Consider the following 13,001-nt stretch of genomic DNA (forward strand, 5'->3'; position numbering starts at 1 on the left):
TCCAGGTCCGCTCGGTATTCTCCGAATCTTCGAGTCGCGAAAGTACTTCTCGCTTAAAATTTTCATGGAGCATACGATCTCGATTCGCACGATCGCTCATAAGCTTGAGGTGATGATCCAGATGCAGCTTGTTGACAGCGTCGGTGTCCGCTTCAGGGTCGGCGAGATGTCTGATTATGCGTGACTTGGCGTTGAAAACCTCACCATCCTTGCAGAGACAATTCTCGTGCACGTAATTCTTCGAGACTCCGCCGCTCTGTCTCGTCACCCTGGCGCTTCCTCCTCCTAACTGTAGTCCGAATTTGTTGATAGAAATTCCTGTAGCATCACACGAGCAATACTGGCGATAGTTGAAAAGCTGTGATTAATTTATAATCAGACCGGCTTCGCGCAGTTCCTCGATAATCGAGAGAAACTCGTTATCGTGCGCGTTGTTTCCCGCCTGACGGGAGGCGTCCAGCAATCGAAGGCGATCCACCAATTCGTTCGGATCATCCCAGTGCACGTAATCGACCGCGTTGTCGGTCACAGTCATGGTCTGTGGTACGTTACACTTGGGTAACGTGCGACCCACACCTCTCTTGTCGAGATGTGCAACACCTCCACCTTTCTTAGATATCAGAGGTGTGATGATATGTTTGTATTTGTATCCTTTGTTTCCCAAAACAGGTAAATGCGCGTTATGACCGCGTCTGTGAGCGTTAGTAGCGAGTAGTATGCTCTTGTACTTTTGTTTGTCATCCTCCGTACACAGCGTATCGTCGGGAAGTCTTTTGAATATTAATTCAAACAGGCCGGGTGTGCCAGCGTATTTCACACCGTCCACGATCACATTGTCGTCTTTATCAATGTCGAAGACCTTGTCTCCGAGAAACGTTCCCGCATCGTTAAAGTATACACCGTACACGTTGTCGATCCCTCTCTTCTTGTCACCGCTCAAGAGCTCCCCGATGTACTCTTGACCCAGCGGACCCATTTGGCCGTACAGAGCTTCCCGACCATCGGACGTTTGCATCGTCTGTCTCATGGATGTTACGAAAGACGGGTCCGTGGTTTCGAACACGTTTTCGGTCGGTAAATATGTCGGCGCTTCGAACACCAGTTTTTGCGGCTGGAACGGAGTCGAGGCTTGTATCGGTGGCGTCAATGGGGTCTGTATCGGTGTCGTCAACGAGGTACGCTTGATTTTCTTCTTCTTCTCAGAGCTTGTCCGCTTTCGTTTGATGTCCGGTTCGTTTTTAATCTCGAGATCGTCAACCGAATCATCGTCACCCTTGATGTTCTCGACGATTCGTTTCAACGGCTCTACGATCGGTTTCAACCGTTTCTTCAATTGCACCTCTTGCTCCACTCTACCCGTCTTCAACGTCCGATGCTTCTTGCGAATCGACTCGCTCGTACGAGCGTATTCCTTCGCGATCTTCTCCCTCTCGTCGATATCTTTCGTGTCGAGCGTCATCGTCAACGTCTCGAGAACAACTAACCATTCCGCGGTACCGCAAACTCGTTAAAACCACGTCTGTAACGTCCATCGTTAATCGCACTATCCTTGTCTATCACTAAAAATCCGTACTTGTGCTGCCAACATGCGTGACACAATGTACCGAAATCTTCGTACGTCATGTCCGTATTCACATGATCGTTGTAGACGTGCTTAAGGTTTGTTCCATCCTGCTTGAATATTACGAGTAAATTCGCGTTGTCGCGCACGAGATGTTTCGGTATTTTTGCATACGTTTGGCATAGATAAAAACAACCGACCTTCGAATGTCGACCCATAGCAAAGTACTCACGTATCGCATTCTGCTTGTCGCACGCTATATCGTCGAAGACGAATACGGAATTCGGTAACGCCTCGCTGTGCGGTACAATTGTGTTGTTGTCCGAGAATGTAAAGTAGCCGATTTCATCGATCGATCCGAGCAATCTTTCGAGATATCGATACTTTGGTTGATTCAACGATTTCGAGTACACGTACACGTTTTCGAAACGTACACCGTTCGGACTTTCCAGCAGACTAATCATTACATTGGTTTTACCGCAATTCGAGGGACCGCAAATGATACCGCGTATCGTGTTTGGCAGCATTTTACCGTGTCTGCACGCCTTCTCACAAACCCCTTGCGTCTTATCATCCATGTTTTTCACACGGATCGTGTACGGTTGTTGTACAAATTTCATTTTTTTTTACCAGACTCTTTCTCATCCTTGTTATTACGCGACGAGTGCGCAGCATCGGTTGTTGGAAAGAGCGGTACTGGTTAATGATCGATACGCGCCTCCTATTTATAGGTAAGCGCTGTCAAAACACACCTCAGTTGGAAATATGATTTACACGCGATACGTTAGAATTCGCGCTCTATGAAACGATACAAGGGTGCCGGTTTACTGAACAGTGTGATAAATCGACTACCGTTGGAGCTGCATATACCCGGCTACCAATTTTGCGGGCCGGGGACTCGTCTGCGGAAACGACTCGCGCGAGGGGATCGAGGTATCAATCCGTTGGACGCGGCGTGTCGCGATCACGACATCGCGTACTCGCAAAACCGCGAATCAGCGGACCGCCACGCAGCCGATCGCGTTCTCGCCGATAAAGCGCGGGTGCGGATCACCGCTGCGGACGCGACTCTCGGTGAGAGGGCTGCTGCTACCGCCGTATGGGCTGCTATGAAAGCAAAGACGAAATTGGGGATGGGTATGACAAAGAGAAAGAAGAAGAAGACCAAGAGGAGAACGCTTCCGACGGCGAAACGCGGTGGTATGTTACCGTTGTTACCGCTTTTGGGAGTCATCGGTTCGCTTGCCGGTGGAGCGGCGGGTGTTGCAAAGGCGGTGAACGACTCTAAGGCCGCGCGACGACAACTCGAAGAGACGAAACGTCACAATAAAGCAATGGAAGGACGGGGGATTTATCTCGCTCCGTACAAGCGGGGCAAAGGATTGAAGAGAAAAAAAAAAACGTCGAAAAAACGATAGAGATGCCCGCGGGTGCCACCACCAATCTACAGTTGTTACAAATAGCGAAGCGTATGCGAATACCGTATTTCCGAGGTGTCTACATGCGTAACGCTTTACCCGACAAGATACATGAAAATGAGAGCGGTATCGTGAATTTGGACGATGTCGACAGGCCGGGCACGCATTGGGTGACGTACGCCAAGAGAGGCGATCGCGCCGTGTACTTTGACAGCTTTGGCAATTTGCAACCGCCGAAGGAGCTTACACGCTACCTCGGAGACACCGATACAACGATAACATACAATCGCACGGTCTACCAGACGTACGATCAAACGATCTGCGGACAATTGTGCCTCCTGTTCCTCCAGAAAATAGATATAAAAATCGATCCGCCATCGATTGACATCAGTCGTCGATGGAATCTCGGCAATGTCGCTGACGCTCACTCTAAGCGGTAAAAGCAGCGTTCTCACGGTGGATTATTTTCCACCGATAGACTTGAGCGATGGGGACTACGAGCTCGGCCTAACCACGATGGAGACCTACAACACGATTCCGAACGTGACGGTAGCGAACAATAAATTTTATTTCGACGACAATAACGAAGAAATTACAATTCCCGAAGGATCGTACGAATTGGACGCCATTGCTTCTTATCTGAAACGCGCGATACTGCAAAAACGAGGAAAAAGTGAAGAGCAAGATTATCCATTGTCACTTCGTCCCAACGTTAATACCATGAAGAGTGAAATCATGTGCGCTTTACGAATAAATTTCGCCAAACCGAATACCATCGGACCGCTGTTTGGATTTTCGACGGGTCGTATACTGGAACCGAGAAAGTTGCACGAATCAGATTCCTCGGTAAACATCGTCAACGTAAACATTATTCGAGTGGAATGCAGCATAACCACGGGTGTGTACGCCAACGACAGGTCGGTGCACACGATACACGAATTTTCACCGAACGTGCCTCCGGGATATAAAGTCTCGGAAACACCGGCGCAAATCATTTACCTTCCGGTCATCGCGAGGAGCGTTACCGATATCACCTTGCGTGTGGTGGATCAAGACGGACGATTGATCGATTTTCGCGGAGAGGAGATTACCATCAGACTGCACTTGCGGCGACGTGGTGCGAGGAAATGCTCGTGTTGAACGAACAGCGAGTGATTGAGAGAATAACGAAAATTGGGAAAACATCGCCATTCAAGAGGCTCAGTACGACGAACGTAAACTTTTTAAAATCGTTGGGATTCGTTGTGAGAAACGTTTAAAGAGATGGATATACTCGACATCGCTGACGAGCCCGTCTTCGACGAGCGTATCGTGAAATATGAGATGCACACGTACAATCCGTACGCTAACACGACGTTGGGACACAGCGACGAGATACGAATACCGATACAGCAACAGGATTTGTACACGTTACCGTGTGAGAGTTTTCTCTACGTTGAAGGAAAACTCGTTACTTCTGCCGATGAGAATAGAGATAACGTGTGTATAATGGGAAATAATTGTGTCGCGTTCATGTTTGATGAAATGCGATACGAGCTCGACGGAGTTGAAATCGATCGTAACAGAAACGTTGGAATAACGAGCACGATCAAAAACTATGTATCGCTGACGACGGAGAAGAGCAAGACGCTGAAATACGCATCGTGGAATCCGGATGGATTTTCGTTGCTCGATGGAAACTTTAATTTTTGCGTTCCGCTCAATACTCTTTTAGGATTCTGCGAGGACTACAAACGGATTGTAATCAACGCTCGTCACGAACTTGTATTGATACGATCGCGCAACGATAACAATTGTCTCGTAGGACGAGCCGGTGCGAATCCGACGATCGAGCTACTCAAGATACAGTGGCGAATGCCGCATGTATCTCTGAGCGAAGTCAACAAGCTGTCTCTTCTTCGAACTTTGGAAAGCGGACGATATCTGAGCGTGTGCTTCCGTTCGTGGGATCTGTACGAGTTTCCTCTGCTGCAGAATACAACGAAGCATTCCTGGGCGGTCAAAGCCGCGACGCAATTGGAAAAACCGCGATACGTAATCTTCGCTCTCCAAACCGGTCGAAAAAACGTACTGTCTGAAAACGCTACGCAATTTGACGCTTGTAAACTCACCAATGTGAGACTGCATCTGAATTCAGATTTTTATCCGTACGACGACATGAATTTGGATTTCGACAGAAATCGATACGCTATACTGTACAATATGTATGCGCGTTTCCGCAAAGCTTATTATGGACAGGACGATACGTATTTGGACATCGATGAATTCTCGAAAGCCGGTCCGTTCGTAGTCATAGATTGTTCGCGACAAAACGACTCTGTCAAGAGCGCCACCGTTGACGTGCGAATAGAATTTGATTGTAAGGAAAATATACCGGCCAACACCACCGCCTATTGTCTCATTATACACGATCGAATGGTCGAATATAATCCGCTGAACAACATTGTGCGCAGACTCGTATGATTTTTTTTTTTATAAATTGGAGATGCGTACGCGGACATGTCAGTTTTCCGACGGTCGACGATGATGTCTGACGTACCAATTTTCGTCGATCTGCAAGGTTACGCGTTCAACAACATTTTTATCGTGAAAGAGGTAGCGGTACTTCGCGATGGCGAAACGCTATCTCATTACGTATTTCGTGAACACGTACCGTGGTATCTGTTGACGAAATCGGAAAAATCGCTGGCGTGTTGGTTACGGATACACCACCACGGCTTCCGATGGGAAGATGGACACGTCTCGTACAGTCAGATGAAAAGTCTTATCAACAATGCCATTGGTACGGAACCGTCTCTGATATACGTGAAAGGACTCGAGAAGAAAAAGTGGTTGTGCGAGATTTTGGAAGATGATGTAGAGATTGAAACAATAGATGCGGATTACGAAGATATCGCACGCCTGACGAACTTGGATGTAATCGGAACCTTGCGCTGCGCGTATCACACGAGACATTGCGCTATGCGGAATGTTTGCAAATTGTACAAGTGGTGGTGGTTTGAGCGTAACAAACGTGTAAAACAACTATGATTTATGCTAATAAAATGATGTGTATTACACTCGTATGACTTTTATTCCACCTTTTACCCGTTACATAATCCACCATGTAATATGACCTATCGCTTATCTCGTACATCTTTCAGACATTTATTGAACGTATATCAAACGTCTTTGAACGTCAGTCGAACTACTTTTAACATCTATTGAACGTCTATCGTACGCCTCTTGTACATCTTTGAACGTTTATCGTACGTCTTTGAACCTCTATCGAACGTCTATCGTACATCTTTTAACGTATTGTTGAACGTCTTACGTACAACTTTTAACATCTATTGAACGTCTGTTGTACGTCTTCGAACATCTATCGTACGTCTTTGAACATCAATCGAACTACTTTTAACATCTATCGAACGTCTATCGTACATCTTTTAACGTATTGTTGAACGTCTTACGTACAACTTTTAACATCTTTTGTACATCTTTTCAACATTACTTAAACCACTTTTAACATCTATCAAACGTCTTTTAACGTTTATTACTACAGCGAAATTGACGTTTTTGCGTCGAGCTGTATATAAGGTGCGCGGAAGAGAGAAATTTATCAGTCCAAAGTGTGCACGCGGTTGAGAAAAAAGTATAGAAAAATGGAGCGTGATCAGAATAGAAAAAATTCCGAATACGAGAAGTGTAAGGATTGCGGAGTGTACCACAAGCCGATAGCTGTGGTCGAGCCTCGTCCGAGAACGACTCAAGCGCCTTCCGTCCCTCCTCGTAATCGTGAAAGGCGTTAAAGGCTCGGTTGAAACAATTTTTTTTTTTTTTTTAAAGATGTATAGATGAAAAAAAAAATATGAATAAAATTTGTTAATACTAATCTTATTGCGATTTTTTCTCCTTTCACCTACCATCCTTAAATTACATATTAAGTTTAGATTAGAGTTCCTATTAAATTTATATTTTTACCGCAGATAATTTGTATTAAGAGGATGCTGAAGTGACGGGCGAACTCCGACGCGAAAGCGCCATCATTTCGATGGTACTAAAAATGAAATGACATTATCGGCGCAGCCTACGGACCTATGCCGCGTAGGTCCGTGTGTACGCATTTGTTTGTAGTGGTGACTCACTACACTGACGTGTGGTCTGTGTACGTGTGTCATCGGAAGTTTGTAAACAAACGATGCTTGCGCTTGTTTCCTCGACTGAAATTTCGTCGCAAAGCTGCAATATAATGTCCGAGAAAACATAAGCGTATACAAGGTGTCAAATAAATACAAACTAAATATGACAAAATAATAAATAAAAAATATACATATAATACTATATATATCATTGAAGAAAAATGTCATATACTTTTCTTACTTTTATCCTTATGTAGTAAATACTAAATAACTAATTAATCAATTAATTAATATATACATATACACATATATTCAATAAATAGTTATCTTTATTTTGTATTTTATATGATAATGACTAAAATAATGAAAGTATATATTATTTCAGTTATATAAAATACAAAATAAAGATAACTATATTCAATATGTATATGTATGTATTCAATAATTAATTAACTTATTTATTTATTTTGTATTTGTTACATAAGAATAAAAATAGGAAAAGCATATAACATATTTTTCCAATTAGACATATAGTATTATACATACATTTTTCAAATAAAATATTTTATCATATCTAACTTATATCTATTAGACACCTTGTATAAGTCTATTTTGTCTCGTATGTACATCATTCAGCCATACGATAGAATTTCAATTGCGAGAAAAAAGGTTAAATGACCTTATAAATTATCTGATAAAATATAAACAGACCACACGTGCAGTAAATTGCTAACTAAAATAAATACGTATTTCTTCAAATCTGTCAGCTGACGTTAGATCGCCTATGACAATATTTCTTAAAATCTGCCAGTTCACGAATAAATTGTCTTTAGCTCTCTTTTTTCTAAACTGTCAGCTGACGTTAGATCGCCTCTGACTATATTTATTAAAAATTGTCAGCTCACGATAGATCGCCTCTGACAATATTTCTTACAATTTGCCAGTTCACGAATAAATCGTCTTTAGCTCTCTTTTTTCTAAACTGTCAGCTGACGTTAGATCGTCTGTGACAATATTTATTTAAAATTGTCAGCTCACGATAGATCGCCTCTGACAATATTTCTTACAATTTGCCAGTTCACGAATAAATCGTTTTTAGCTCTCTTTTTTCTAAACTGTCAGCTAACGTTAGATCGCCTCTGACTATATTTATTAAAAATTGTCAGCTCACGATAGATCGCCTCTGACAATATTTCTTACAATTTGCCAGTTCACGAATAAATCGTCTTTAGCTCTCTTTTTTCTAAACTGTCAGCTAACGTTAGATCGCCTGTGACAATATTTATTTAAAATTGTCAGCTCACGATAGATCGCCTCTGACAATATTTCTTACAATTTGCCAGTTCACGAATAAATCGTTTTTAGCTCTCTTTTTCTAAACTGTCAGCTGACGTTAGATCGCCTCTGACTATATTTATTAAAAATTGTCAGCTCACAATAGATCGCCTTTGACAATATTTCTTACAATTTGCCAGTTCACGAATAAATCGTCTTTAGCTCTCTTTTTTCTAAACTGTCAGCTGACGTTAGATCGTCTGTGACAATATTTATTTAAAATTGTCAGCTCACGATAGATCGCCTCTGACAATATTTCTTACAATTTGCCAGTTCACGAATAAATCGTCTTTAGCTCTCTTTTTTCTAAACTGTCAGCTGACGTTAGATCGTCTGTGACAATATTTATTTAAAATTGTCAGCTCACGATAGATCGCCTCTGACAATATTTCTTACAATTTGCCAGTTCACGAATAAATCGTTTTTAGCTCTCTTTTTTCTAAACTGTCAGCTAACGTTAGATCGCCTCTGACTATATTTATTAAAAATTGTCAGCTCACGATAGATCGCCTCTGACAATATTTCTTACAATTTGCCAGTTCACGAATAAATCGTCTTTAGCTCTCTTTTTTCTAAACTGTCAGCTAACGTTAGATCGCCTGTGACAATATTTATTTAAAATTGTCAGCTCACGATAGATCGCCTCTGACAATATTTCTTACAATTTGCCAGTTCACGAATAAATCGTTTTTAGCTCTCTTTTTTCTAAACTGTCAGCTGACGTTAGATCGCCTCTGACTATATTTATTAAAAATTGTCAGCTCACAATAGATCGCCTTTGACAATATTTCTTACAATTTGCCAGTTCACGAATAAATCGTCTTTAGCTCTCTTTTTTCTAAACTGTCAGCTGACGTTAGATCGTCTGTGACAATATTTATTTAAAATTGTCAGCTCACGATAGATCGCCTCTGACAATATTTCTAACAATTTGCCAGTTCACGAATAAATCGTTTTTAGCTCTCTTTTTTCTAAACTGTCAGCTGACGTTAGATCGCCTCTGACTATATTTATTAAAAATTGTCAGCTCACAATAGATCGCTTCTGACAATATTTCTTACAATTTGCCAGTTCACGAATAAATCGTCTTTAGCTCTCTTTTTTCTAAACTGTCAGCTGACGTTAGATCGTCTGTGACAATATTTATTTAAAATTGTCAGCTCACGATAGATCGCCTCTGACAATATTTCTTACAATTTGCCAGTTCACGAATAAATCGCCTTTAGCTCTCTTTCTTCTAAACTGTCAGCTGACGTTAGATCGCCTCTGATTATATTTATTTAAAATTGTCAGCTCACGAAAGATCTCCTCTGGCTTGTCTTATTCTATATTGCCAGTCCACGACAAAGCCGCCTCTGGCTTGAAGACAAGAATAAGAATTTTCTTCTAATGCCAGTCCACGAGAAAACCGCCTCTGGCTTGTCTTATTCTATATTGCCAGTCCACGAGAAAACCGCCTTTGGCTTGTCTTATTCTATATTGCCAGTCCACGAGGAAACCGCCTCTGGCTTGAAGACAAGAATAAGAATTTTCTAATGCCAGTCCACGAGAAAACCGCCTCTGGCTTGTCTTATTCTATATTGCCAGTCCATGAGAAAACCGCCTCTGGCTTGTCTTATTCTATATTGCCAGTCCACGAGGAAACCGCCTCTGGCTTGAAGACAAAAATAAGAATTTTCTAATGCCAGTCCACGAGAAAACCGCCTCTGGCTTGTCTTATTCTATATTGCCAGTCCACGAGGAAACCGCCTCTGGCTTGAAGACAAGAATAAGAGTTTTCTAATGCCAGTCCACGAGAAAACCGCCTCTGGCTTGTCTTATTATATATTGCCAGTCCACGAGGAAACCGCCTCTGGCTTGTCTTATTCTTTATTGTAAGATACTTTTATTACGTCATATGCTTTATGTATATATATATATATAATGTATATTATATGCTCCACATTATCTATATTTATATCAAAATATTTTTCTAAGAAATTGACATCATTTTGTATACTCTTTTTACAATAAATGTATATGATATATGCCATATTTTTTATTTCTAAAGCATGAAATATAAAGATATTTTTATTTTTTTGTGTCTATCATTTGTAAAAAAATTTTGATAAAAGAAACAACATTAATTTTGCGACTTGCAATAATCTGTTTCATTATATGCTTCTTTTAAATACTTACACTTAGCCTTATTTTATGTGATTAACTTGGTATTTAAAATACGTATCAAAATCGAAAATGTATTTCTATTACAGTAGAAACGAAACATTCTTGTCTTACAACAGAGAGAAATGGCAAAATATAATATTGTCTAAAGTACAGTCCAATAAAAACTGTTAAAATTGAACATTTTATAAAACCACTGTGATTCATGAAAAATCAGAATTATTATTTCAAAAATATAGATATATTTCGACTGTGTGTTTTAAACTGCACTACACATTCAAAATTCACAGAATAAATTTATTTCTGCAAAGTTGTGTATAATGTCAGTGGAAAAGTGATTTATTTGTTATTACATATACATGATATTTTACCATTCCTTTCTGGTGTAAGACTACAATGTTTTTTTTCTACTGAACTAGAAATTAATTTTATATTTTGATGTGTATTTTAGATACCAAGGAAAACGCATAAAATAAGGCTAGTTGTAAGTATTTAAAAGAAGTATATATTGAAACAGATAATTGCAAGTCACAAAATTAATGTTTTTTTATCAAGATTTTTTTACAAATGATACATACAAGAAACTAAAAATACCTTTATATTTCATGCTTTATAAATAAGTTATATGACATATACATTTATTATAAAAATATATACAATATACAAAATGATATTCATATAAATGATATACAATATACAAGATGATATAAAAAGTTAATTTTACATAGATACTTTGATGTGAATATACATAATATGGAGCACAGAATATACATAATATATACACATAAAGCACATGAATAAAAGTATTTTGTAGAAATTAGAATATGAATGTATGTAATTAAATAATATAAATGTTTGCAAAAATGTTGCAAAATTTATGTATAATACATACACTTTTTTATCCTTCAGAGTGCCTTCAACCCATTTTTTTCAGCCGGGTTTCGTAGCACATAACACAAACACACACACACGCACAACTAACACACACATAACTAACCTAAAAGATTCTGTATATGACAGATAGCACTGAGAACTGTATAGCGCCTCTATCCCAAAATCTCGGAACTAATCTATAGCTCTTTTTTACCTTATTCTTTCTATATTGCACACATGCTTTACATAAATCTGGAAAAGGGTGGCGTTTTGAAAATAAGTCTCTAAGCTCTATTTTTTTGGTTTTCCATTATTGTTTCATACGCTCTTCTTCGGCACATGGTCTTGTTTTGCAGATTGAAGCAGTATAATTTTGATATAAAAGATATAATTCTTTGAGGTGACATTGTCGGTAAATTTTCAAAAATTTTTTTTATTTTTTGGTTTAAATTTGACCAACTGCCGAAAGATTAGCATATGTACTTTATTTACACCAAAGGATTTGTAATTCTATTAAAGCAATAAAAAACGCCACCCTTTTTAGAAAATTGAAGTTTCGGTCGGTAACAATATGACTTCAGCATCCTCTTAAGAAGAAAACATAAGTATATTATTGGTGTTTAGAATAAATGCATAACTTAAATAATTCACTCTATATTATTCGCCACAATTAAAAGAAAAAAAAAAATGATAGTCACTGGTTCGCTCGTTTCCTTCTATCATGTAGTGTAACATGACGCGCGCGCTTATCTCGCAGTAGGCTAGGTCGGTGAATAAGATGTGGCACAGGAATAATAATTCAAATTATTTTATTGATAAATAATATTTATTAAAAATAATTAGTTCCGCATACATGGTTCAGTGTTGTATACCCCGTTATCCCGGTTCTACAAAAACATTGTTCATTCTTTTCTTGCACCGAGGTGTTGCATACTCCGTTCTCCCGGTTCTGCAAAATGTGTACGATCGATGTTTGATGTTGAGGAGTTGTGTGTACTTTGTGCGAATGTATCGCTGTCGGCACCTTCTCCGGATGCAATTTTCTAATTTTTTCAAGTATCGCGGATCTATACCGCTTCGGTATCGTATAATGTATATAGTTATAGTAGTTTGAAGACATCGTTGATTTTAGACTATCCTGAGCACATAACGAGCACAACTTTTGCATCAATATCGGTAGGATAGATTCTCTCAAAAACACCGAAAATTCCTCCTCGGAGTCTTCTAGTACACTGTCGTCAATTTCACTCGTCCATTCGATAAATTGATGGCGAAATATAGTATCCGGAATATATGGTTTAATGAATGCAGGAAATGTTGTATACTTTTCAATTATTTCCTCACTGCTTTTATACTTCCTTCTACATCCCCGACATGTTGTTAACCAATCTGTGAGAGTACTCAGATTTTCCTCTCGTAAGGCGAGACTGTCTTCCATCTCTGTAATAAATAAAAATTATTAAAATAAAAATATCCAATTAGTTATTATACATTCGAGAAATGTGTATTAAAGATATTTTAAAAATGTGT

General features: G+C 39.6%; 1 protein-coding gene across 1 annotated transcript; it reads right to left on the reverse strand.

The window, feature by feature from the left end:
- Positions 1–238: 238 nt before the first annotated feature.
- Positions 239–1,459, reverse strand: LOC136998985 (uncharacterized). Its single transcript, XM_067352378.1, has one exon. The coding sequence runs from the start codon at positions 1,457–1,459 to the stop codon at positions 365–367; it is 1,095 nt and encodes a 364-aa protein (XP_067208479.1). The 3' UTR covers positions 239–364.
- Between the last annotated feature and the right edge of the window lie 11,542 nt (positions 1,460–13,001).

This window comes from Linepithema humile, chromosome 3 (assembly GCF_040581485.1).
Source record: "Linepithema humile isolate Giens D197 chromosome 3, Lhum_UNIL_v1.0, whole genome shotgun sequence".
NCBI lineage: Eukaryota > Metazoa > Arthropoda > Insecta > Hymenoptera > Formicidae > Linepithema > Linepithema humile.

Bases quoted from the DNA above. Each gene is read 5' to 3' on its own strand.
- LOC136998985 (XM_067352378.1), bottom strand. From the start codon at position 1,459: ATGACGCTCGACACGAAAGATATCGACGAGAGGGAGAAGATCGCGAAG.